Source organism: Tiliqua scincoides, chromosome 10, assembly GCF_035046505.1.
Source record: "Tiliqua scincoides isolate rTilSci1 chromosome 10, rTilSci1.hap2, whole genome shotgun sequence".
In the NCBI taxonomy this organism is placed as follows: Eukaryota; Metazoa; Chordata; class Lepidosauria; order Squamata; family Scincidae; genus Tiliqua; species Tiliqua scincoides.
The window spans coordinates 2,382,731-2,410,727 of NC_089830.1; the positions used below are offsets into that span (position 1 = coordinate 2,382,731).

Consider the following 27,997-nt stretch of genomic DNA (forward strand, 5'->3'; position numbering starts at 1 on the left):
CGCCCTAGTGATGCCACAGGTGGGGAAATGGGGATTGCCTTAAGGGTCCCTGCAATGCACAGTCCCCCTATCAGTACCCTGCCTACAATTATGACATTTCACTTGTATCTGTTAGCTATCAGAAACCTCTGCAATGCCAAGCACACCTCCTGGCACCTCAAGAACGTTGCCACTGTATTGAACACAGTGGGTACCATCCTCAGGGAATGTGACAAACTCAGGTTGTCCCTCTTCCATAAAGCAGCCTTCTCAAGATTTAAAAAACAACAACAACAAAGGAACATACACTTCAATTTGCATTGAAGACTACACAACACATTGTCAGTGGTCTGACACAAGCTTAAATGGTGCCAAAGAATCTAGGGAGTTGTAGTTTGGTAGGTTCACTGCCGGAGATCTGTAGCTTCACATACCGCCAAACAACTCCACAGAGAATTACAACTCCCAGAGTTTTCTAGAGGCGAAGGAACTTCAGTTAAACAAGTGCAAGTCTGCTGTGTGAATGCAACCCCATTTCTCCAGATATAGACTGCAGCCCTACCCTGCAAAAATCTCTCCATTACTTTAACACATTCTGTCTCCAGCTGATGCTCATTTACAACACTTCACACACTCATTTTACAGGCTGTGGGTTCAGAGGAACACTGGCAGACACAGGCAGGCAATAGATAACCATGTAAAGAAGCGTAGCTGACGTCTTACCATAGAGACGATCCCTCCGTTCCTGTGACTTCAAGGAAGTCATATTCGTCTTCTAGCTGGAAATCCATGAACACCAGGGCGATGGTGTCCCCAGGCTCTGCTAGAATGGTCCACGTGCAGTCTGCATTGTTGCTGTACTCCAAAGGGTAATGGGGGGTCGAAATAATTCCACTCTGCCCCCGGAGTGTCCCACCACATGCATCGTCCGCTGAAAGGCAAGCACAAAAGTTGAGTGACCAGCCTGTTGGGTGGAAAAGCACAAATGCTTGCTTGCTTGCTTGCTCGATCGTTTCTATTTCATGCATTTTCACACCTCCCTTCCTCCAAGGAGCTCAGCGTGGCGTGCATGGACGGTTCCTCCTCTCTTTTTATCCTCTTAATAACCCCGTGATATAGGTTAGGCTGGGAGAGAGAGTGACTGGCCCAAGGTCACCCAGGAAGCTTCGTGGCCGAGGAGGGATTTGAACCTGAATCTTCCAGGTATGTCCAACTCCCAGACCACGACACCGTCCTAGTATCCTTTTTGTTCCTCCTATATAAAAGGATCCAAGGCCCTCAAACTCATCTCCTGATGAATAAGGGCAAGTGCAGGAGACACTTAGCATAGACTGTGGCAGCAAGTCCATTGGTTCTCTGCTGCCGGGGGGGGGTGTGCTGTGGCAAGGCTCCCCAAATGCTCCCAGCCTGCCTCCTGATAATCCATAGGGTGTTACCTCTGCACAGTGACTGAAAATTTGGGGTGAGTTCTTTAATTTTGGTCAGTGTCCAGCATTACTACTGGTCCCAGATACCATTATGAACTTGTTCAGCCCAGGGAGTAAGCCAGAGGGGAACAAGGCGTATCACATGATCACCACCACCACCTTCTCTTCCCACTGCTATAGGAGACGTCCTTGCTGGCCTTCAGGTAACTTCCACCTTTGAGCATAGCTGGGTGATGCCATGCAGGCTGAAACACCATCCCTGATATGTCACCATCCCTACTGCAGGATCAGGATTTGACAAGACTGTGGGAGGGGAGGGGGAACGGGACCCACTGATGGATATAAAATGCCTGAGCCAGGATGGTATCCTAATCTAGTCTTTCCCTAAAACCGTTTGGCAGCGGGTTTGAGAAGATAGCTCTGAGTACTATCGGTTCTCTGTTCCATTTTATGCCTGCAGTGCTTCCTGGATAAAGGCTATCAGAAAACTCAATATGGAACTGGCCTTATTAATGGGAACAAAAGTTAAAGCAGGAAAATTATGGACATCTTCAGATTTGCCAGGATTGATGGATACATCCCTGAGGTAAAGGAAATCACCAAAATGGCTTATGCGAACAAACTTTGCTAAAAAAAAAAGAAAAAAAGAAATTGGATGGTGCTTTGGCTTGGAAGCACTTTTAAGAAATAAATTGTAGAACTTCTGAAAGTCTCCCCCCCCCCTTTTCAAATTCTGGCAGGCAGAGTACAAGTCAAATCTAGCCAGCTTTTCTCAGGAGCTACCGCTGGCTATTTCCACATGGTCAGAATTATTTGTGAGGCTTCCAGGAGCTGCTGCCTCATCCTCATTCAACATGCAAGTTAATCAGCCCAGGGATGGATGTGAGAGTAGAATGGCCCACTTACTGGTTTTAAATGAAACTGGGGTTTTTTCAAATTGCCCTAGAAAAATGGCTTCCCCGTTCCATTATTACTTCAGCCTGTGGCAAAGCGTCGCTGAATTTATTTGCCAGATCTAAACTCGGTTTATCATAAAAATTACAGGTTGGCCCTCAGTATCTGCCAGGGATCAATTCCCAGTCACACCCACCCACAAAGGGATACCTTCCTCAGGTGCAGAGGGCTGTCAACGGACCTCCTGGATGCAACTAGATGAGACTTCCAGTTGGGTCCAGAGGTGTTCTGAAGCCTCCTGGAGGAGGTACAAAATGCACGTCCAGTTTTGGCCATGCAAAAAAATGGAAAAGCCTTTCTGAAGGCTCTGGCTGGCCTTCTGAGGCACAGGGAGGTTGTGCATGGTCTCCCCACGGCCCAGAAGACCTTCCAGGCACCTCTGCTACAACGGCACAGGGGGGGGGGCAGACCATGACATGTCATGCAAATACAAGATAGAACAAAAAACACTTTCAGCCCTTGATGAAAGACCATGAGAGAGGGGATAGTTCTCAGTTCCCCTGGTAGGGAATTTCATAGTTGTGGTGCCACAACAGAGAAGGCTTACCCTGTGCCACCATCCCTCTAGCTTGGGATAAAGGTGGCACTTGTAGGAGAGCCACCTCAGATGCCCTAAGAGGAAGAATGTATGGGAGACGGCGATCCCTCAGACAACCTGGGCCCAAAACACAAAGGGCTCTGAAGGTCAACACCAGCACCTTGAACTGGGCCTGAAAACAAAGACGTGTCCAGTGTAGTTGCTGAGCAGTGAACCAACAGCGTCAAACCACCTAGCTCCAGTAACCAACTGCAGCTTCCAAACTGTCTCCAAGGACAGCCCCACGTAGAGTATGTCTTGAAAGATGTTTTGCATTGGGGGGGACGGGGGACTTGAAGCCCAATCCTATGTATGTCTTCTCAGAAGTAAGACTCATTACACCAGAAGTAAGACTCACATAACACCAGAACCAGGGGACATCCACTAAACTTGAGTGTTGGGAGAGTTAGTACAGACAAAAGAAAATATTTCTTTACTCAGCGTGTGGTTGGTCTGTGGAACTCCTTGCCACAGGATGTGGTGATGGCATCTAGCCTGGACGCCTTTAAAAGGGGATTGGACAAGTTTCTGGAGGAAAAATCCATTACGGGGTACAAGCCATGATGTGTATGCGCAACCTCCTGATTTTAGAAATGGGCTATGTCAGAATGCCAGATGCAAGGGAGGGCACCAGGACGAGGTCTCTTGTTATCTGGTGTGCTCCCTGGGGCATTTGGTGGGCTGCTGTGAGATACAGGAAGCTGGACTAGATGGGCCTATGGCCTGATCCAGTGGGGCTGTTCTTATGTTCTTAACTACAATTCCCAGGAGGCAATGCAGGTCTCTTATTATCTGGTGTGCTCCCTGGGGCATTTGGTGGGCCGCTGTGAGATACAGGAAGCTGGACTAGATGGGCCTATGGCCTGATCCAGTGGGGCTGTTCTTATGTTCTTATTAAAGTCAATGGGGCTTGCTCCCAGGAAAGTGTGGATAGGATTGGGCTGTTAGTTGGGGATAAGAAGCATGTGATTCAGTATGGTGCCCTAGAAGGCTAAATGCCATGAAATGCATTTGCTTTCTGTCTCTCTGAACTCTGCCCCTGATCTCACCTTGATGTGTCTTGAAAAGCAGAGCTGGGATGGGAATGAAGCAGGTGAGTGGGACCTGGCAGGTGAAGCTGGGATGGGCAGAGGTAAGGACTGGGGTCTTGCGCATTTCTCCTTCTCAGGTTGAAACCCTCCTCGGCCAAACTCATGCCAGGGGACTGCGGGTCACCTTGTCCTGCTAAAGCTTCATTTTGTAATGCAGGAGCCCAGGAACCGAGATGCAGTGCAGCTGAGCTTGGGATGTGCTTGCAAACACAAGGCGCAAAATGCCGAGAAAACGATTTGCAATTATTCCATGAAAGCAAAGAAGAACCTGTTATTTGAGGCTTGCTATGGAGTCTGGGGTAGAAGCTCTGTGGAAGAATCTCTAATCAGAAAGGAAAAGACAATGGATGGCTTTTGCTACCTGCCTGGGGTTTTCGCATAATCTTGCCTTTCTCAGCCCGGTGCATCATTTCGGCCATTTGTACTGACTTTGTTCTTGCTGAGGGGTTAGCCAACTCCCCTCCCCTCCTTTAATCTGCTCTATTGTGGCTGTGATTTTGTTATCTGCATTTGCTGACTTCTGGTGCCAGGCACACAGGACACTCAAGCTGTGTCTACACCCATTGGCATGAACAACAACTAAGCTGTAATGGTTGATGGCAGACTCCCTCCCCCCGCCCCCAAGCACATTATGGCTACTAGGAATGACAGCACTTTCCAAGGTCTTTCAGGTCACTGTCTTTCCGCATCAGGAATATTCCCCACCAGGCAGGCTTCCAAGTGATTTGTTCGGCCTAATTTTTAAGTACCCCGAGGGACATCACTTCTATCACTTGCCCTGGGGAAGCTGTTTCCTAGTGCCATTCATCTCCCTGTCAACAAGATCTTCTTCACATGTTTACACAGACACACGCTCTCTCTTTCACACAGACACAGACTGCGGTTCACAGGACAGGTTGCCCAAATCAGGAACTGCCCGGCATGCAGGGCTGCAGTGGCGCCAAAAATGTCTGCCACCTCTTCCTGTGTGCTGCAGGCAGCCGCCGCCGGCTCCTCGGGAGATGGGGACTTTCAACTTCCTTCAGTAGCCCTGCAATGGGGCTACTTGATTCTATAGCAATCCAAAGGTTGGCAAAGCTCCACTAGTCCCGCCTCCCTCCCCTGGCATACCTCCTCCCCACCCTCTCCCCACCCTCTCTTTGCACTCCCTCCGCCTCACCCCTCCCCGGAACACCTCCTCTCTGCCTCCCCCATGCCCCCACCTACCTCCCCACTGCTCAGCAATCTGTGTGACCACCGAGTGGCAGAGCTCTAGCACTTGCCCGACACTAGCCCAGCGCCAGGCTAGCACCAGGGAGCATCGGCCCTAGGGCCCGCAAATGTGCCTTACGGCACATGGGCACAGTTTAGGATTGGGCCCTTATTCGGCAGCAGCTCCTGTTCCATCAGGAACTGGGTTCTGAGCTGCCTGTGACAGATCAGGAGAGAGATCTTGGGGTGGTGGTGGACAGGTCGATGAAAGTGTCGACCCAATGTGCGGCGGCAGTGAAGAAGGCCAATTCTATGCTTGGGATCATTAGGAAGGGTATTGAGAACAAAACGGCTAATATTATAATGCCGTTGTGATAAGGCCACACCTGGAGTGTTGTGTCCAGTTCTGGTCGCCGCATCTCAAAAAAGACATCGTGGAAATGGAAAAGGTGCAAAAGAGAGCGACTGAGATGATTACTGGGCTAGGGCACCTTCCTTATGAGGAAAGGCTACGGCGTTTGGGCCTCTTCAGCCTAGAAAAGAGACGCCTGAGGGGGGACATGATTGAGACATACAAAATTATGCAGGGGATGGACAGAGTGGATAGGGAGATGCTCTTTACACTCTCACATAATACCAGAACCAGGGGACATCCACTAAAATTGAGTGTTGGGCGGGTTAGGACAGACAAAAGAAAATATTTCTTTACTCAGCGTGTGGTTGGTCTGTGGAACTCCTTGCCGCAGGATGTGGTGCTGGCGTCTAGCCTGGACGCCTTTAAAAGGGGATTGGACATGTTTCTGGAGGAAAAATCCATTACGGGTTACAAGCCATGATGTGTATGTGCAACCTCCTGATTTAGAAATGGGCTATGTCAGATGCAAGGGAGGGCACCAGGATGAGGTCTCTTGTTATCAGGTGTGCTCCCTGGGGCATTTGGTGGGCCACTGTGAGATACAGGAAGATGGACTAGATGGGCCTATGGCCTGATCCAGTGGGGCTGTTCTTATGTTCTTAACTACAATTCCCAGGAGGCCTTGCAGGTCTTGTTATGTGGTGTGCTCCCTGGGGCATTTGGTGGGCCGCTGTGAGATACAGGAAGCTGGACTAGAGGGGCCTATGACCTGATCCAGTGGGGCTGTTCTTATGTAACCCTAAAAGGGGTGTGTGTGTGATGTTTTACTGATGAGATGCACACAGTGCAAATGAAGAAACCAAACTTTTTGGCAAACTGCACGTACTTTCAATTCTGGAATTAATTCTGGAAAATTTCCAGAATTAATTGCATTCCAGCTGAACCAGAATGCAAGAGAATGCAATGGCTCATTGCAGAGAGGACTTCCAGAACAGCACAGAAAAAGGGCATTTCACTCATCCCAACCAGAGGCATTACCTGCAATTAAACTTGAGAGAGCACTATTGGAGTGCAGGGGAGGGAACATGTTACGCAAGCACCGATAAATAATTTAAAAAATTGACACGCCAGTAAAGCTGACAACATGCACACCATGTGGGACTAGCAGTGGAACCACTCTTACCACAGGTTATCTCCCCGTACAAGCCGGCTCTATTAACGCAAAGCTATTACAGCAAATAAAGTAGGGAGGATCAAGCGAAGGAAAAACATGGGCAGGAAGATAAAGGGAAACCAAGAATTAATTTGACTTGCATTGTGGTGGCGTGTCACTTTTGCATGTTCGAGTGCCGTCAAAACGCTGCGCTATTTACTGAGGACGCGCACGCGGCAAAAGCCTGTTAACTTTACAATGCACGCTACAGAATGGCGTTTCGGGCGCGTTAGTCAAGGGGCTCTCTCTGACATTACATGATGAACACCTATTTATTTCAAGTGGCTTTGAAACCCGAGGATAACTACACTGCTTTCAGAGGACTTCTGGGGGAAGTTGAGGCCCTTCTGCAATGGGAAAGCCTGGTGTCAAATGCATAAATCCTGGATCTGGGGACTCCAGGTCACAACAGGCTGGGCATCCTTTCCAGGAGGACCTGATAGGATACTGAATTCCACTGATACTGCAGTCCACGGAAAGCCCTCAAAGGACCTTGTCTTTTGCAGAAGTTGCAGTTCCACTTTCTGCGCCTGCGTTGGCTTGGTCATGTCGTGAGAATGGATGATGGCCGGATCCCAAAGGATCTCCTCTATGGAGAACTCGTGCAAGGAAAGCGCCCTACAGGTAGACCATAGCTGCAATACAAGGACATCTGCAAGCGGGATCTGAAGGTCTTAGGAGTGGACCTCAACAGGTGGGAAACCCTGGCCTCTGAGCGGCCCACTTGGAGGCAGGCTGTGCAGCATGGCCTTTCCCAGTTTGAAGAGACACTTGGCCAACAGACTGAGGCAAAGAGGCAAAGAAGGAAGGCCCACAGCCAGGGAGACAGACCAGGGACAGACTGCACTTGCTCCCGGTGTGGAAGGGATTGTCACTCCCGAATCGGCCTTTTCAGCCACACTAGACGCGGTTCCAGAACAACCTTTCAGAGCGCGATACCAGAGTCTTTCGAGACTGAAGGTTGCCAACAAGTTCCGCTTTACTCTGCATTGGTCAGACCTCACCTGGAGTACTGTGTACGGTTCTGGGCACCCCACCTTAAGAAAGATGCAGCCAAACTGGTGCAGGATCAGAGGAGAGCGATGAGGATAATCGAAGGGTTGGAGAACAAGCCCTATGAGGAAAGGTTGAAGGACTTGGTGTGTTTAGCCTGGAGAAGAGGAGGCTGAGAGGGGATATGAAAACATTCTTCAAAGACCTGAAGGGCTGTCATATGGAAGAAGGAACAAATCTGTTCTCAACTGCCTCTGAAAGTAGAACTAGATCCAATGGGTAGAAACTGTAAGAGAAGACATTTCAATTGGATATCAGGAAAAAAATTATTGATGGTCAGGGTGGCTTGGCAGTGGAACAGATTGCCAAGGCAGGCAGTTGATTCTCCTCACTGGAGCGTTTCAAGCAGAGGTTGATCAGGCACCTGCTGGAGATACTCTAGGACAGGGGTGCTCACACTTTTTTTGGCTCGAGAGCTACTTTGAAACCCAGCAAGGCCTGGAGATCTACCAGGGGGGAAGGAAGCATCTGACAGACACCCCCTTTAATGTATGGAGGCCCTGCTGGAGTCTAGTCAGTTTCGTCAGTTTTGTTGCTGCATGCCTGAAGAGCAGCTAAAGTGTCAGTTTCAGTGTCAGTTTAGTGTCAGCTAAATATGTCAGTTTCCTCTAGTCCAGGGGTGCTCACACTTTTTTGGCTCGAGAGCTACTTTGAAACCCAGCAAGGCCCGGAGATCTACCAGAGTTTTTTTTTTTTACAATATCCGCGCCATCATAACATATAACATTTATGTGTACAATTTATGTTGGTGTACCTTGAGCCCCACTGAGTATAACAGGACTTACTCCTGAGTAGACATGCCTAGGATTAGGCTGTGAGGCTGCAATCCTAGCCACACTTACCTGGGAGTAAGGCCCATTGAGTACAATGGGCCTTACTCCCGGCGTTTCCTCCCAGAGGCACCTGAAGGGGGGGGTCGGCACTCTGTGATCTACTCATTTTGCCTTGCGATCTACCGGTAGATCGCGATCCACCTATTGAGCACCCCTGCTCTAGGAGGATTTCCTGATTCGGTCAGGGGCTGAACTAGATGACCTTTCAGGTCCCTTCCAACTCTTTGATTCCGCGGCCTCCTTGATATGACTGGAAGCGCCTTCCAGTGACATCTATAGGGTGTTCGAAGGCACAGGGAGGGCAGGTGAAAACAGTCTTTCTGATGTCTCTGTGAGGCCTTCTGAGGGCCTTCAGACACGGGGTCGGCACCCATAGTGAATCAACTGCGAGGGTGCTGAACCCACAGGAAAGCAAGGGGCAACTATAATTTTTAAAAATCTCTTAGAATACAATCAAACAAAATGATGTCACCCACTTGATCGGGGTCGTGCAATAGAGCAGAGTCTCATTCATTATTGGAATTTACTGTCCAAGCTGCTCCACCAAAAGACAGCAGCCCTGGAAATACACACACACACACACACACACACACACACAGAGAGAGAGAGAGAGAGAGAGAGAGAGAGAGAGAGAGAGAGGTTATAAACCAGCTGGTCCCTTTTCCCCACTTTTCTTCTAGGAGTATTAATTTAAAAATCCCTTTTAAAATATTAATGGCTTCCAAATCCATATAAAAGCCATACTTTAACATGGTTTTAAGCATGGCTTTAAATTTTGGTTCAAACATATCAAAGCACCTGCCAATAGCCTGGGATTTAAGGGAGAAGGAAACACACACATGCATATGTGCTTCCTCTCTCTCTCTCTCTCTCTCAGCACAGTGTACTTTGAGCAACTGCTTGAGTTATAATAGGCTAGGACATTTTTAATGAGATAATGCATATTTGATACGCTTAAAAAGCAGCATTACAAACGTTCCCAGCGTCTACGGCTGGCTTACCATGTCTGCGCCTGGCTGCCAAGCAGAGTCATAAACCCATCAGCTCCGCTTAAATTCAGCAAACAAACTTGGAAAGGCTGTTTGCTCAGGAGCCATCGCCTCCGTGGTGGCAGGACGCTACCAGAAAGTAGAAGAAGGCAGGAGGAAGTGGGTGCTTGATTGCCAGGGCCATGAGAACCGAAGCCCTTTGAGAAGGAATTGTGCCCGGATCCCCACCTGCACCCAGGGCTGGTCCCATAATGATGCAAAATGAGCTGGGTGCCTCAGGCAGCAGAAGCCTTCTCCCCTTCCTCCCCTTGATTTCCTTCTGCCGCACCTGATTCAGCAGCAGCATGCAAAAAGCCATTTCCCTCCTCCGAGTGCTGCGTTTGAAAAGGACAAAGCAGAAGAGGAAGAAGATGAAAGATAAAAGAGAAGATAAGGGTGATGGAGTATGTTGGCATCCTTCAGTCTTGGAAGACTATGGTATCGCGCTCTGAATAGTGTTCTGGAACAGAGTGTCCTTTCGAGTGCGCGAAGCTTGGGTAAAGTAGATATGGAGGATAGACTGTTTCCCATGCAGCAAATCCCCCCTCTCCACATCGCTGAAATGGTCCAATGGAAAGGCAGAGGCCAATACGATTGGTTCCAGCAGCGTCGCAGGAGTTGCCAGAACGTGACTGTGTTCAGCCATGAACTGCCTCAGGGACTCCAGCTCCGGATTTTGCCTCGAGGTTGACTCCTGAAGCCTCTTCCATAACTGAATGTAGCCACAAGGAAGTGGAGGTTTGGGATCAGAGTTTTCCTTCTCTCAGATGAGCTGCCTTCCCAGGCTGACGAGTCCCATCTACCCGGTGGCTGTTTAGTGGCCTCTTACGACAAGTACAGCCAAACTGAGGGCCTATTCTTATCCCCAGCCCTCAGGGGAAATGGAGTAGAGCAACTATTTTCATCTCATGGCAAACTGACCTCTACGGTCTTCTCTATGACCTTTGCCTCTTGTGGTGTCACTTCTGGGAGACTCTTCCAGATTCTGCACCTCTTTTTCTAGGGCAACACTCTGTAGTAATAAATGGTTTGTTCCTCTTCCCCCGCAGGCAGAGCCACAGAACCCGGAAGCAGAGCTGCAGAACCCAGAAGAGTTTTAACCACTGCTCTCCAAACTCATGCGGCACATCTGGGGACCTTTTGTGACACAAATTTTCTGCCATGCATTGGTTCAAAACCACCAGGGTAGAGCAACATACTCTGGCTCACTAATCTCCTTTCCTCTCCCGCCGCATTCTTCTCTTTTTCAAATACAGTGTGATAGAAGGAAAGACGGAGAGGGTTGCTACATGCTGCTGCCAAGTTAGGGGGCAGTAGAGGGATGGGTAAGAAGCAGTATGGCAGGAGAGGTGGTGGGGGAAAGGGGACAACATGTGGCACCCAGTCTGAGGCTGCAGCTGTCCCCCCACAACATCCAAAAAATGTTTGCAAGAAGGGCACGATCAGTGGCCACCTTCCAAATGCCTCCCCCGAAGATTCACTACAGCCAAAGCATTAAAGCATGTTACAGCCCAATCCTATCCAGACTTTCCTGGGAGCAAGCCCCATTGACTCTAATGGGACTTACGTCTGAGTAGACATGCATAGGATTGGGCAGCAAGTTGCATGTGTTGATTTGTTTTGCTTTGTAGTACTTACATGGATTAATTTCCTAAAAATCACACATAAAGCAATGAACATTTGTGTGTGTGTGTGTGTGTGTGTGTGTGTGTGTGTGTGTGTGTGTGTGTGTGTGTGTAAGACAACCATACTACATTAAAAGTGGGGAAGAAGGAATTGTGCCTTGTTTGCTACCTTGGAAATTATTTTTCTGTCATTTGACCCTTTTTTTCCCTTAGTTCCTTGAACAAAAACCCTGTTTAAAAGCAATTTATGTTGGTTCTGTTATTTATTTGGAGACAACAGACTTGTATTTACAGAAGTTTTAACAAACCAGCCAAACTCCAACTACCTCAGCTAATGAAAATAAGTTATTTTCCCAATTCTACTTGGAATGGTGCCCAGAGGTCAAATTCTTCATCCAGTTGTCTCTAAGAGTCTTTGAGTTGAGAAGGTTAGGAAGTCAGGCTATTGGCCCATCCAGCTCAATATTTTCAACCCTGACTGACAGCTACTCTCTAGTGTTCCAGAGAGGAATTGTTCTTGCCCTACCTTAGATAAATCAGGGATTGTAACAGATTCTCTTCCACTGACCTGCATCCCCTTTGGTTGGAGCACTGACAGCTTCCTGCTTTGAGGAATCAGCAGTTCTGCAGGAAGCTTGAGATGGTGTCAGAGACCAAACCTATGACCAAACCTTGCAGGGTGGTCTCTCCTTCCATGGATCAATTATTCCTTCCACATCCAATGACTCAAAAACAATGTGAATATTTCTTCAACTCTAGGGGTTGTATATTGACTAATTAGTTGAGCAGCACTCAAAGAAATTACAGAAATTCAAAGGGACTTTGTTGGTCCCTCCCAACTCCATGATTCTCTGAAATCTTGAAATCATATTTGAAGCAATCAGGCAGCTTTTTTGGAGAATGGTGTGTTTCTCCACTGCAATCAAGGTCTAGTGCAGGCATATGTTCTTGCCCTGAAGCGGACATCGATAGCAGTGCCCTCCTTTCCATCCTCAACCTTTCAAAACAGAATTCAGGACACAGAGTAATAAGGAACATGATGCTGCACATAGAGACATTGCAAGCACCAAACCAGGGGGCTGAAAATATGGAACTCCCTGTTCCAGTGTTTGTGAGAATAATCAAGAGTAGCACAAATCCCCTTGCTCCAAATTTGAATCTTTGCATCATGGCTGCTCATTGGAAGGACAGATGCTGAAGCAGAAGCTTAAATACTTTGGCCATCTCATGAGAAGTGTGGTTGGTCTGTGGAACTCCTTGCCACAGGATGTGGTGATGGCATCTGGCCTGGATGCCTTTAAAAGCGGATTGGACAAGTTTCTGGAGGAAAAATCCATTATGGGTTACAAGCCATGATGTGTACGTGCAACCTCCTGATTTTAGAAATGGGCTATGTCAGAAGGCCAGATGCAAGGGAGGGCACCAGGATGTGCCCTCTTGTTATCTGGTGTGCTCCCTGGGGCATTTGGTGGGCCGCTGTGAGATACAGGAAGCTGGACTAGATGGGCCTATGTCCTGATCCAGTGGGGCTGTTCTTATGTTCTTAACTACAATTCCCAGGAAGCCTTGCAGGTCTCTTGTTATCTGGTGTGCTCCCTGGGGCATTGGGTGGGCCACTGTGAGATACAGGAAGCTGGACTAGGTGGGCCTATGGCCTGATCCAGTGGGGCTGTTCTTATGTTCTTAACTACAATTCCCAGGAAGCCTTGCAGGTCCCTTGTTATCTGGTGTGCTCCCTGGGGCATTGGGTGGGCCACTGTGAGATACAGGAAGCTGGACTAGGTGGGCCTATGGCCTGATCCAGTGGGGCTGTTCTTATGTTCTTAACTACAATTCCCAGGAAGCCTTGCAGGTCTCTTGTTATCTGGTGTGCTCCCTGGGGCATTGGGTGGGCCGCTGTGAGATACAGGAAGCTGGACTAGGTGGGCCTATGGCCTGATCCAGTGGGGCTGTTCTTATGTTCTTATGAGGACTTTTCTAAAAAGACCCTGATGCTGGGAAAAACTGAAGGCAAAAAGAGAAGGGGACGGCAGATGGTTAGTGTCACAGAGGCAATGAACATGAATTTGGACACATTCCAGAAGTTAGTGGTAGATAAGGAGGTCTGGCAGACTTTGGTCCATGGGGTCATGAAGAGTTGGACACAACTAAATAACTGAACAAAACAAAAATAAAACATATTAATCTCATAAAGTTTCCTTTTTTTTAATCCAACCCTTTGCAAACAATCAGTGCTCACAAAAATTCGACCTTTTGTGGGTATATATCCAAGAACATAAGAACATAAGAACAAGCCTTTGCAAGATACTGAACTGATGGTTCTCAAAGGCTTAAGCTTCTGCAGATATTTACTGAGAATAAGAGATCCCAACAAGATGTTCAGAAAACAGCTCACCTCAAAGGAGAAGCAACCTCTTAAAAGTCAGAAAATTGTTTTCAACTCCGAGAAATTTGCTCATTCCCACTCCCTGTCCTCACTCTCAAAACACCTTTCTCACCACCAACACACACACACCCCTTCTCTAACAGAAGCAGCCTGCACTACAATAGCAGGAGACTAATGTCTTGAGTATCATTGCGCCTTTTCCTGTGCTGCTGGTTCACTCTGGGAGATAGAGGGGAGGAGGGAACCTTAAAGAAAAATCCACTTTCCATGCTCTATATATGCGTGTGTGCATGCACTGCATGCATGAGTCTTGCGCCAGACCAAGGCACAGTCAGGATTATGCCCTACTTAGTATATTACGATGAGAAGGAAAGAACAGTAAATAGACCAGGACTATCTGCCTCCCTATTACTGGAGATGATGTTGCTACAAGTGTCTGCTCAATGCAATAAATTTAGAATTTAATACGATCGCAGGAGACAGGATTTCAGACCTGACTCCAGATGATATATTTACGCAGGATTTTAGTAATTTAATTTTTCACAGCTTCCCTAAGGTAAGAATAAATTCCACGTAATTGCTAAAAAAGACAACAGTTTGTTGCGAACTGTGTTTGTTTACATTTGTTGCCTCTGGAACTGATTCATAATTTTAGGCAGCTCTCCAACACACCACCGGATCTGACCAAATTTGAGTGAAAGTGACAATTCTGATATTGTTCACACTTTGAGACAGGTGGGATATCTTCCAGGGGGAAAAAGAACTACTGATTATTAAGAAGGAATATACCGTATTTTTCGCTCCGTAAGACGCACCTGACCATAAGACGCACCTAGTTTTTAGAGGAGGAAAACTTACTTTTAAAGTAAGCCTGCCCTCCCCCTGTGGCGCCTGCGCAAATGAGGACCTTGCCCCCGGTGCGGACCTTGCCCCCTTTGTTCTCCGCCTGCCCTCCCCCTGTGGCGCCTGTGCAAATGAGGACCTTGCCCCCAGTGCGGACCTTGCCCCCAGTATTCGCTCCATAAGACGGACACACTTCCCCCCCCACTTTTTTGGGGGGGAAAAGTGCGTCTTATGGAGCAAAAAAATACGGTACTTATTTTGTCTATGTGGAGAGCAGAATCAATATTGGCTCCCCTTACGTGCATTTACAGAATAAAAATAAAAATAAAAATTTTTGGTAGCCCCTTCAGTGCCTGTATTTTCCCACTTGGTTCAGCACTTCCCTAGGAAATCCTGTTTAAATCTGAATTGAGACTTCTATACATTAAAAAAATCAAGCTGAACTCTGCTGCCAGCTATGGCCAGAAGTTGGACCACAGCATCTATGTGGACCCATTCCTGGACCGCCCCCCCCCCCGGTGGATACCAAACCTGCATATACCAAGATCTGCAGCTGGGCCCACAGAGGACTTCCAGGTGTCACCAGAAGTGCCACCCAGTTGAGTCTGGAGCTGCTCTGAGTCACAAGGAGGTTGCCTTAGAAGGACTCTGACAGGCAGTTCTGTGTAGTAAATATAGAATGCACAAGCACTAGGTTTTGAGATGCCTTGGCATATGTGGCAACAGCAGAACACATTCTGCGCCTGCGCGGCAAGAGCAAACTCTTGGCCTTGGTGATGACTCTGAACCCAGTGCTGTGAACAACAGAATCATAACTCAGGAATGTGTATTGTGGTCAAGCTAGAACTAGCTAGTAGGCAGCCAGTATAACCTTAGCAACCTTCAGTAATTTTCCCTGTTGCATAGCTTTGCATCATGTGTTTTAAGAATGAATAAAAGTCTGAGGAAGCTAGCCGGGAGGACGGACTTCTCTCTCAATCTCATACCGTCCTACTTCCGGCTCAGCTCTTCCTGCATCAACCCTCTGAATGAATGTCTGCCGTGTCTCATTCATTGTTCTGCTCCTCACTGCCCCTGTTTATAGTCTAAACTTTCTCAGTGCACTCTGCACTCCCACCAAGCAACAAGGCCCCAGAAGCCTTAGTTATTTCCCATAGCAGCATTGCGCTGCTACAGTTCTGGTTTCTTGCTCCTCAATGGCATTCCCTCTATGGGACCACTAGATGTGTGTTTGGAACCCACAGCGGGTCAAATTCATGGGTTCCAAACCCATGGATAAGGAGGACTCACTGCATATACGAGAGATGTCCAATGGAGAGGCAAACGTGTATCACAATGAATGCCCTTCTCATTGCCATTTTCTGCATTACAATATCCGCATGCGACAATTGCCCTCTGAACCTGTTTTGTTTCAGGAATAGGAGATGCTGGCTTTAATATTTTCCCACATACAACACACTGGTGGTGGGGGGAGCAAAATATTAATCTATCTTGTTACAAGATCTCAACATGGCCAGTAATTAGGCTTGAGTTGAAGAGAAAGGCTGGCTAGAGCTTTGCGTTTAGGGCGCCAGCTGAAATAAAAGTTACACAGGAAGTCACCTGCTCCTGGTCAGACTATCGGTTCGTGTAGCTCTGCATTATCAACGCAGGGTGACAGCGGCGCTCCAAACTGTCAGGCAGGTATTTTTCCCTGCCCTAACCTTGGAAGTGGTGGGGATTAAACCTGGAACCTTCTGCATTCAAAGTAGATGCCCTTCCATTGATGTTTGGCTTCTTCCCTTTTCAGTCAGTCTATACAGTCTTGGTAGAATAAAGCTGTTATAATTCAGATATATTAGATAGTGAGATGGTTTTGCATGAGTTATTATTCATACTGAATCTCTCTTAATGGTTTTAAACATTATGCAAGATCACTCTGGGGATTGCTGTATTTCTTAATTATGTCTTTATGTTTTAATAAAGTGTTTTAATTTGTTACTCGGGCTGAATTTGGGAGAAACAGCATTCTGATAATTTTTGGAGGCTATTTGAGGTCCCAGGAGCTCCCAGAGACAGGAAACGGCCCAAACAAACTGGTTTTCAGGGGGTTTACCAGGAGGTTGGTTGGTTTGCTTGTCTGTCTGTCTGTCTGTCTGTCTGTCCCCAACCTGGAAAAGCTGCCATGTCCAACATTTTGGGTGCCAGCCAGCCAGATACCACTTTCAGCACCTCTTCTGCTGCCCTCAAACACAGTTTATTTCCAGTTAGGAAGGAAGGAAGGAAGAAAGGAAGGAAGGAAGGAAGGAAGGAAGGGAGGTATTGCCTGCTCCCCTTGTTAAAACAATCACTTAGTTTGAAATAAAATGTGAATTTAAACTTACAGCCTCTTAAATCAATTGAACTGAACTGAATTGTTAAACTGATTGAATTGAATTCTTACAACTGACCACATGATTCTTTTACAAACTACAAAACACTGCTTTTCTTTGTAAATTACGAAATTCAAGGAAAGCATCTTTTATCAGGCAACTCAATAGCTTATTATGAACATATATCATGGCTTGATACTGGCAGGGACTCACAGCCCAATTCTGTGCACGTCTACTCAGAAATGTCCCATTAGTGTCAATGGGGCTGACTCCCAGGAAAGCGTGGATAGGATTGGGCTGTGAAAAGTCACTACAGTTGCTATTCACTGAACCATCTGGATGCCTGTTTACTCCTCTTTTGCATCCATTCATTACCTGATGGGCTCAGAGTCCATTCTCATTATTTATGACTAAGAAGAGCCCTGCTGAATCAGGCCACAGGCCCATCTAGTCCAACTTCCTATATCTCACAGTGGCCCACCAAATGCCCCAGGGAGCACACAAGACATCAAGAGACCTGCATCCTGTTGCCCTCCCTTGCACCTGGCATTCCGAGGAAGCCTACTTCTAGAACAAGGATGTTGCACATACCCATCATGGCTTGTCACCTGTCATGGACTTTCCCTCCAGAAATCTGTCCAATTCCCTTTTAAAGACATCTAGGCCAGACGCCATCACCAGATGGGTAGACTCCATCTATCAATCAAGAACACCACCTGTCATCATTAGCCTCCATGTCATGGAAAACCCAGAAAGCTATGATCAAACCTTGCACTTGCTTGGAAAGTTTTGCTTTAAGTCAATGATTTAATTAGCCATTTTTCTTGGTGATTTAAATCAATCTACCATTAATCTTCTTGACCAGTCAACCCATTCCCCTCCTGATCAGTGCAAAAGAGATGGGCTTTTTGTCCCTCTCCGTGCTAATTGTTGTTGTCGGGGGGCCAAGAGAGTGCACCTCTCCCTTCTCAAATGGCTCACCCTGTTGTATCCTCCCTGCCTGTCAAATGCAGGCTGTAACTCAAGAAGGGAGGCTGTTCCTCCGAGGGATTTATGGCCTCTTTTAGCTCAGAGCTCTAGAATCAATCCTGGTGTAATGGGGCTTTCAAGCCCTTGCCGAGATCGCGGCTGAAGTCAAAATGTTCACATGGAGAGCACTGTGCCTCCCTGATGTGCCAAAACCCATTTAAGCAAGACCTTAATGCCCCCTGTGCCCATTTCTGCTGAGTAAAAGACATATAGGTCCGCCTTTCACCCCACTCCTATGGGGCTGTATTGTAAAGCTCACCTCTGAAATGAAGCATCTACAGTTTACAAAACATCTCTACCTTCCTCCTTCCTAAGAGACCCCCAAATCCAATACTATGTGGTGAAAAGTAGTCATAGGTAGGACCCCAGACCAGGTTTTTGAATGAGATGGTTGCTCTCAGGCTACTGACGCAAATGAGCCAATTTTGTCCTCCCTCTCGGGAAGGCGTGATGGATTGCTAGGAGCAACCTATTGACTTGTCTGGACCTGTGAACAATTGATTAACAGTTTATTAGGATAGCCATTATTCTTTCAATTAACAGTCTGACCCCCTTTGTCAGTGAAGGTTCCCTCCGAGCCAATGACTGTCAACCTTTCCACCTTCAGGAATAACTGTTCCGGCCAATACGGGGCAAGGATTCCCTCTGAATCTTCCACAGAACCCCTGCGTGCTGCATTCTAGATCAGTGTTTCTCAACCAGTGGTAGGGGTACCACTAGTGGTACTTGCGGTGGTGTCTGGTGGTACTTGCGGGACCCCTGGACACCTGCCTACCCAGCAGCAAAACCAGGAACATGACACAACAAGCAGCAATAATGGTTTTCTACCCTCAGAAAAGCTCTCCTGGCCATCCTGAGCCTCTTACTGGTGTCTGTTGTGTTGCATCTGGCCTCCCAACCCAGAAGTAACTGGCGGTGATGTCATTGCCAATTACCTTCAGTGGTACCTTTTAGAGGTAGGCTGCCTCTGATTGCCAGTTGCAGGGGAGGGCACCAGGACACAGGTTGTGCCTGTTGTCTTGGGTGCTCCCTGAAGCATTTGATGGGCCACTGTGAGATACAGGAAGCTGGACGAGATGACCCTTTGACCTGATCCAGTGGGCTCTTCTTACGTTCCCGTGTACTTCGAATAGGTGGACTATGTGAAGCAGTACAGTGAAAGACAAATGCTGTTCTAGATCATGCTTAGGAGAAACAGACTTGCTCTGTTTTATCACTGTTCTCGCTTTCGCATCAATCTCCTACAACATACTAAACACACAGTTCCCACACTTACCATGGTCATGGCACCCTTCTTTCAAGACTGTCTCTTCTTTCCAGCTTTCCCAGGTGATACTATCTTGGATTGCACGAGATCAATTCAAGATGGCTATACCTAGGAGAGCCAGGAAGAAGAGGCCAACAGGGACATCCTGCAGTGCCCTGTGAGTTTACCGTAGCGCACAGTTTGGGAACCACTGCACTAAACTCTCTCCTGCAGCTGTGCGTTACAAAGAAAGGTAGGAAATGTTGGGATGGCTTGTCTCTCCGCAAACTGAGTCCCACCATTTCTCATCCAGAATAAGCATCAAGCAAAATCCCAAGGATGCCCTGAACACACTCTGAAAGTCATTGCTTTTAGGCATGGCCCCTCAGGGTCAAGTCCTGAATTGTTTTCCTTTGTTAACATTGGTAAGCTGTGTGCAGGCAAGTGCAATAAAGACGGCCAAAGACACAAGTCTTTCCAGAAAGGGGTACTCCCAAATTCTCCTACTGACCTCTGTGGTGGAACATTTATCTATCTTCTGTAGCATAGCTGGGGGAGGCAAAATGGTAAGTACTGCAGGTGCTGTAAGTATGTGCCCCCCCACTCGCCACTGGAGCCATTCTGGGCATATAGGGCAATGCACAGGTGCTCATTGAACCAAACAGCATCTCCTACATGCTGTCATCGCTTCCTGCAATGGCTCTGGTGACAAGGGGGAGGGCCAACATATATGTCATAATGCAGCACCTACAGCACCTTGCCCCCCTCCAGCTACGCTACTGCTTCTCTTGCACTCTAGCGGATTGGATTTTATAGGGTAATGACACGCTTACAGATTTTATGCCTTCGGTAGAAAAAAATACATATGTAAATGTATATTTTGCGATGTATCAATGCGCCAGCAGTTTGTATAGAAATATGTGAAAATACTCGGAAAATATGGTTTTGAATACATTTTTCTTTGTCTGCTACTGATTGAACAAAAAAAAATATGAGATGGGGAAGGAGAAGGGAGCAGAACGGAAATCAAAGTGAACTGGGCAAAGTTCAGACGGAATGGAAATCGAGGATTCCATCCATGGTCTGCTGGCGGTGCTGAAACAAGTAGGATCAGTACTAAGTGACAAGGCTTCGGAAAGCTCATCTCCATACTGCCCGCACCTGACTCACAACTGACTGTCTCAAAACTAGAGAGAATGGCGTCTTTGGGGAATTTTATCCTTGCAAGCAAAACTTAACAAATTAGCGGCCCATTGAATAGGATCATCATTTTATCAGCAGTTTGAATATACAGGCATCCCCCATATCTGTGAGGATGTATCCTTGCCCCTGCCACAGATACAGGAAATGGTGGATACCAGGGGAATCCCCCTACACCTCCCCCCGGAGCCCATTAACTTTATTTATTTGGTTTACAGTCCTACAAAAGATCATGCATCCTGCTTTCAGCCAGATGCTATAAGCCGAAAACGCACAAGGCAAGGAGAGGGGATGAGTCGGTGAACAGGCTTCCTGTGAATGTTTGCTGACTAAAGAGTGCTTCAGACATTTCCTGAGTCAGAACTCTGTCTTCATGCTTGGCGCAGTGGCTTCTCAATGTTGCCGCTGTGCCCCTTCCTCTTCCTTTGAAGGCTCAATGAAAGAGAAGACGAAGGGGCCACATCGAGAAGCCACAACCGCCGGTCTCCTCCTCTTCCTGTTCACCAAACACGAAGAGGAGGAAGCCACCTTCTCCTCCGGGAGAACCCAGAAGTGACTTCACTATGTCACGTGATGTCAAGATAAAGCTGCCCTTGGTGCCATGGCCCCAGGTGACACCACTGGGTCCCACTAAAGTTTGGGAGGGCTTGACTAAAGTAACCCCTCCAAAGCCAAAATCACCAGCAGGATTTATATCACCTAAGATGCCTAAGCCCTGGCTACTGCTTAAACGTACATATCTGTGCCTTAAAATGGGGGTGGCAGCCCTGCCATGACCCACCTGTCAGAAATGGGAACTGAAGGCTACAGACCAAGGGGAGTAGTGCCTTGTGGTTAGTACTCGCACACCCCTTCCTGCTTTCCAGTTTTCCTTTTTACTGGGCAAGAAGCCGAATAGGTTGGGGGAGAGAAACTGGCAGAGCTATCTACTACCACCACCCCAAACTAAAGAAGCCACATGGGGGGATGGGAAAAAAATCCTTCCAAGGATAGCACAGAACACAGGAGTTTTTATTTCAAATAACCAATGCAGGAGCACCCATGAGCGATCAGACATGAGAACCCAAAAAGACAGACTAAGCAAGCAAAGAGAGAAAAGTATAACTAATTTATTAAAATCAAAAGAAAACAGGAATTCAGTCAAGTGGGGGGGAGGGAGCAGGAAAAGAGAGAACAAAGCCAGTTGATTGAAAATGCTTGAACTCAACTGGATTGCCACAAAGACATAGAGCGATGAAACCGAATGCAGGAACTAGTGACACCCAGCAGAGGGGGCCAGGGTGCTACTCAAGAGCAACACACACAACCTCAATGTATAGAGAAGTTCCATAGGCTGACTTGGACTGAAAAGGGCAAGCAGAACAAAATTTACTCCCTAAAAGCAACTAGCCAGAAACAGCGGCTTTCATTGACCCAGGAATCCCAGTCTCTGCGCTTACTGGAGAGTAAGTGGGTGCAACGTCCACAAACCAGTAGCTCAGTGGTTCTCAAACTCTGAGGGAGCTTTACTCCCTCAGTAAGTTCTTGCTTGGGAGGGGCTAGGGCAGTGACATGATCCCTAGGCTAGGGTGCTTTGCGCCCGCTTCTATTGCAGGTTCCAAGCGTTGGGAAGCGCTGCGGAGGGCTGCGCAGGGCTCCCCACACCCCCTGCAGCCTGCTGCAGCCCTACATTGTACAAAGTAAGTCACAAACACCCCCCTCGCCCCCACAAGCTACCTCCCTCCCCTTCTCCTGCCCCTTAAAGGGACGGGGGAAGTGTAACACAAACTGGTGGGTTGCAACCCACCAGTTTGAGAACCACTGCAGTAGCTGGTTCCAACAGCAGATCTAGCAAAACACAAACAGCCTTGCACTTAAACTTGAAAGAAAGGAAGCAAGGAAGCAAGGAAGCAAGGAAAAAGTTTGATCAGGTTTGATTAGAACCTGATTGGATGAGAGGAAACCACCTGACCTTGCCATTCCACCCCTTTACCTGGTCAGGTATGTTTGCTGCCCAATCTAGTGGGCACATGCCAATTTCAGTAGGAGGCTTGACTATCTCCAGAAAAGAAAAAAAAGACCAAATCCACATTCAGCACATGGGTGTCTGGGAATTGCATTTGCAAAGAAAGGACAAAAGCTGCAGCAAGAGGATGTCCCAGTGGCTGTTAGGCTGCTGAACCAGCAGAGAATCTGGTTCCAAGTGTCCAAAAGTAAGGGGATGGGGAACCAGGGCATTCATCTCATCATCTGAAGTCAACTTCAACCTCCTGATTTTAGAAATGGGCTATGTCAAAGCCAGATTTGTCTGGTGTGCTCCCTGGGGCATTTGGTGGGCTGCCGTGAGATACAGGAAGCTGGACTAGATGGGCCCATGGCCTGAGCCAGTGGGGCTGTTCTTATGTTCTTAACTACAATTCCCAGGAAGCCTTGCAGGTCTCTTGTTATCTGGTGCGCTCCCTGGAGCATTTGGTGGGCCGCTGTGAGATATAGGAAGCTGGACTAGATGGGCCTATGGCCTGATCCAGTGGGGCTGTTCTTATGTTCTTAACTACAATTCCCAGGAAGCCTTGCAGGTCTCTTGTTATCTGGTGTGCTCCCTGGGGCATTTGGTGGGCCACTGTGAGATACAGGAAGCTGGACTAGATGGGCCTATGGCCTGATCCAGTGGAGCTGTTCTTATGTTCTTAACTTTTGGACCCTGACCCAGCTGCTGAAGACCTCTGCTTAACCAGGAAGGGTGGAGAGGCTTTCTGAAAAGACATTCTCATCACAATCAAATGTCCCTACAATGCACACACACCCAGCACCAGAGTGTTCTATGTGCTCTAGGGAGCTCTTCAGCCAATAGGTTGAGTCTGACATACCAGAATATTCAATTCTGGGCACAGTAGTGGTGAAGCCTTACCATTCTACTCCTAAGTTTTTGTGTATATCATCGCAGAACCTTGAGCCAGGGAGCTGCTTCCCCAGGAAATTGGGGCACAGAGCCTTCTGGGACAATATGCAGCAGAAGCACCTCCCTGGTGTGAGTCTCTGTGACAATCCAGCATGCAAACCAATGGCTGTGGGGTGGAACAGTCAGTCTTTGCCACCACTGCACTACTGGAACAAATATTTCAGTGCACCTTGGGCCACAGTTTGAAGACTGCCATCCTTCAAAATCTATGCCCATCTTTCCATCCAGGTGGCTCATAACAGGAAAAAAATAAATGAAAATAAAAATTGACCCAAATGATGACGCAGCCCACAAAAGAACAGACAGCGACTCAGCAGAAATCACAGACCATTAATCCCGCCCCAAAATTCTTGTTAAAAAGCCGAGCTTTGGCTGCCCAACACAGCGTGGGCAGCGAGTTGAACGAGTGGTCCTCTCAAGGGAGGCTGTGTGACAACTTTGGCAACACTGCCGAAAACTTTGGCACCACGGCCGTCTTGCGTCTCAGCCGGCTGTATTTCAATGAACCTGGGGCTGGGAAAATCTGGCAACAAGAGTCTGGCTGCTGCACGCCGGAGCAGTGGAAGTTTCCACGCTCTTTCCAAAGGCAGCCCCAGAATTCTCGGTGGTGTGTGGTGCTTCTCAGCAGACAGGCAGAAATTCCTTGGCAGAAAACAACTAGAAAAATGTTCCCTAAAAGCAAGAAGTTTGAAAACCGGGGTTGTTAATGCACCATCATCTGCAGGGAGATTCAGAAGACGGCCATTTCTGCTGACTCACTCCTGCAAGGACAGTTGGCTGCCCCCATTTCTCCTTGCCGGCCTTCGAGTTAACAGCAAGGAAACTTGGTAGAATGCTAGTGGAGAACAAGATAGCTTGGCGCGGCTGCATAAAGCTAATTGGAACAGGCAAAAGAGATAAAGGGACGTGATCATTCTGGAAAACAATCAACTGGCTGAAGAAAACACAAATCCAGAGCTGCCTGTGCAGGGACGTGATCCTCATTTCGAGAGCGGGATGCGTATTCTCCGGGCAATTCTGCCTCTAATGGACTGCAGGTGGCAGTGCATAATTGATGCTCCTGTGGTCGCAGAGGAATGGGCTTGAAACCACAGAACAAAATGCGAATGCTTACCAGGAGGTGTCAGAAATCAGCCCGAATAAAGAAGCAAGAGATTTCACCTTCCGGTTCTCATATTTTTTTTTAAACTTTGCAAGTATCCTGGTTGCCAGATGAAACGCAAAACCAAGGGCTTCTCCCCCCCCCCCCCACACACACACCCCGAGGAAAAACTCAGAAGGTCTGGTGCTATGGCATCATCACAGACAGAGTTGCAACCAGGGGACAACCACTAAAACTGACTGGAACAGACAAAATAAAATATTGCTTTGCCCAGTGTGCAATTTGTGGAACTCCTTGCCATGCTATGGTGATTGCACCTGGCCTAGATGCCTTGAAAAAGGGATTGGACAGATTTCTGGAAGAAAAGTCCATCACAGGTTACAAGCCATGATGAGTACATGCAACCTCCTGGTTTTAGAAGCAGGCAGTCTGAATGCAAGGGAGGGGCAACAGGATGCAGGTTTCTTGTGGCCCTGTTCACTCACTGAGGCTACAATCCTATCCACGCTTTCCTGGGAGTAAACCCCATTGACAATAATGGGACTTACTTCAGAGGAGACATGCATAGGATCGGGCTCTGAGACATCCAATGGGCCACCTTGAGATACAGGAAGCTGGACTAGATGGCCCCTTGGCCTGATCAAGCAAAGTTCTTCTTATGCTCTTAGAGTTGCCAATCACGTTTAACCAGGGCAAAATTCAAGGCACATCTGAGAGGTGCCACCTCAGGAATGGAGGTGGAAGGTGAACACCGAGGGAGGTGGTGGATTCTTCCTCACTGGGTATCTTCAAGCAGAGGCTCAAAAAGCATTTTCTGGAGATGCTCTAGGAGGATCTCCTGCTACAGGCAGGTTGGACTAGATGACCTTTTAGGTATCTTCCAACTATATGATTCTATTTTAACACCATCCAAGGAATTTTGAGAGGTGTGAAAATAATTTTGAAAAGACCACTACAATTCATCCAGGGAGGTTAGCATACATCTGACAGGTTAGCACTGAATTTTGTCAGCAGCGAAACTGGACACAGCTTTGGGAAGAAGGACATATGTGGCATTTTGACAGAAGTATTTGAAGTTTCCCAGTGGGGACTGCTTTCTTAATTCCCCTGCTAATTGGGTGAAGAGGCACCTGTTAAGGTGATGGTTTTATCTTTAGCAGGGCGAGACCACCTGTCCCTTTACATCTCAGTGCAAAGTCCCTCCAAGGGGCTGCTGCAGATGCCTCCGTTTAGACTGTGAACTCCTTTGGGACTAGGAAACATTTTCTCATTCTGTTTGCTATGCAGGGAATTTGAGAACCTTCCAGGGGCTTTCAGAACTGGTGAAAAGTGCATTGAGAGACCTGCCAAGGTGGGAATGTAGAACAACTGCCTATGACACAGATGGCCAACCTTCCAACTGGAGGGCCTTTAACAATTGTGTGGAGGAGGGAGTTTCTTACAGATGAAATTCCCTCTTCTAGACAATTGTCAAAGGTCCAAGAGCCCTAAAGTTGAAAGTTTGGCCAACGCGGCCTATGAACTTGAGACAACTCAGGCTATAGAGTCCCTAGTTTCCATTTATTTTATTTATTTAAAATATATATGAATGCTTTCTATTAAAATATCTTACTTATAATGAAAACCCCATAAAAAGAGAAGAAAAAATTTAAGCAGAAACACCAAGAGGCAGTCTAAGATCAAATAACATCAGGGGAAAAGAAGAGGCTAATGTCAGCACCAGCTACCAATCATCCATTAAAAGGTTTGGGGAATAGAAAAGCACTTAATGGGTTATCTAACTGATAAAAACAGGAGCTGGTGCCTGCCAAACCCATCCAGGGAGGGCACTCAATAACCAAGCAAACCACCACTGCAAACTCTCTTTCCCTGAACACCATCAGATCATCCACTGAGATAACCTCCAAAGAGACCTGAAATTTCAGGCAGGTTTACATAGGAAAAGCTAGTCCTGAATGCCACCCATGTCTCAAATCATTCAGGGCTTTAAAGGTCAAACCCAGGACCTTGAACAGGGTGCGTACCCCTTATTTACAATAATGATTTCTAGGCTGCCTTCCAGTCCCATTCAAGAGACTGCTAACTCAGCTCGCAGATTAAAATTCACAATAAGGCAGCCCAATAAAATGTCAGCCATGTAAATCAATCAATCAAACACAAGGCAGAAAATCAGATGCAGATAGCCAGCAAAATAAACTAAACAGATATATTTTTAACCAGCTGCCTAAAAGCAGGCAGTGTCAGGGCCAGTTGGACTTCACTGGGGTGGGACTTCCAAAGTTAGTGGGGGGGAAACTGAAAAGACGCTGTCCTGCACCCCCATCGACCACGGGATGAGAGGTAGAGCATCCAAGAGAGAGTATAAGCAGGTTCAGGTATCCTGGACCCAAGTCGCCCAGAACTGTATTGGCAATAACCAGTAATCTGAATTGGGCTCGAGGCATATCTGAAGCTGATGCAGTCATGAAGTGCACGTATAATGTTTAGGTCTTGCTGAGAAGACTGAGGGTTGCTTCCTCTTCTAAGTTTGTTTGTGTACCCCCCTCCCTTGGAGAATTATATCCTTGCTTCCTCTTCTGAGTCTGTTTTCTTGGAGAACTATAACCTCAGTGCAGGGCAAAGACGAATACACCATCATATGGTAAAGTACAGGTGCAGCCTATTTATCCACGGATTTTTTATCTGTCTCAGTGTGAAGGGCATGGGGGTACTGAAAGTCACACACACCTTTGCCCTGCCCTGCGCTCCCCTCCATTTCCAGGCAGCCCAAAACACTGCAAAAAGGCTCCGCCTCGCCCAGGCAGGGAAATAGCCCTGGAAGAGGTTCCCCTTGCAAGGAACAGTAACATTCCTGGAGCTCCTAAGCCTGCAAAGAGGCTGAAGGGGGGGGGGCTGTGGAAAACCTATGTAGCCAGAACACCTGTAGCAAGGTGGAGCTCTCTCTCTCTCTCTCACTCACACTCACACGCAGGGGCAGGTGTGGTAGCAACAGGGGGTTGCTTTAAAAAACCCAGGGAGTTGTCAGATCGGGGGGGGGGGTTTGAGGGTCCTCCAGCCAAAAAGGGGTTCAGACTCACCCTGTGGCACGTCCCTGGGGTGAGGCTGAGTGGCCTCAGGTCCAAAAAGGGGGGGGTTAGATCCACCCGGGTCCCCCTCTTTGGCTTCTAAGGTACCCTGGTTCTCATGGGCATGCAGCCTTCCTCCTGGCTGTTAGCCTTGCCCGGTTTCCTCATCATCATTGGCCTCCCCGGCCTTTATGGAGTTACCAGCTCCACCTCTCTCACCCAGTCAGCCTGTGCACCTGGTCCTGGAGCCAACCCCGCCCTGCTGTCTGAGTCTGCGGGGAGGCTTGCTCGCCAGGTGAGCAGCTCTGCGCCCCGGCCTGCCTCTTGCTCCTCCTCCCCGCCTGTCTCCCCGCCGCCCTGCTCCTGGCTCAGCCCCCCCCCGTGGGGCGAGAAGACCCGGTGGCATGCACGGGGGAGGCGCCCTCCCTGGTGGCGCCACTTGTGGGCTGGTGTGCTTCCCCTCTCATCCTCCCCCACCAGACCCAGCCACAGAGCTCCCTTCCCCGCCTCC

At 48.0% G+C, this 27,997-nt stretch overlaps 1 protein-coding gene across 1 annotated transcript in view; it reads right to left on the reverse strand.

Annotated features, from left to right (window-relative positions):
• The window catches only part of CSMD2 (CUB and Sushi multiple domains 2), a 594,109-nt gene that overhangs the window by 374,716 nt on the left and 191,396 nt on the right, over nt 1-27,997 (reverse strand). The window contains exon 5 of the mRNA XM_066638160.1: nt 703-910. Within this exon, the coding sequence (XP_066494257.1) occupies nt 703-910 (208 nt within the window). The remainder of the gene's footprint in view (nt 1-702; nt 911-27,997) is intronic.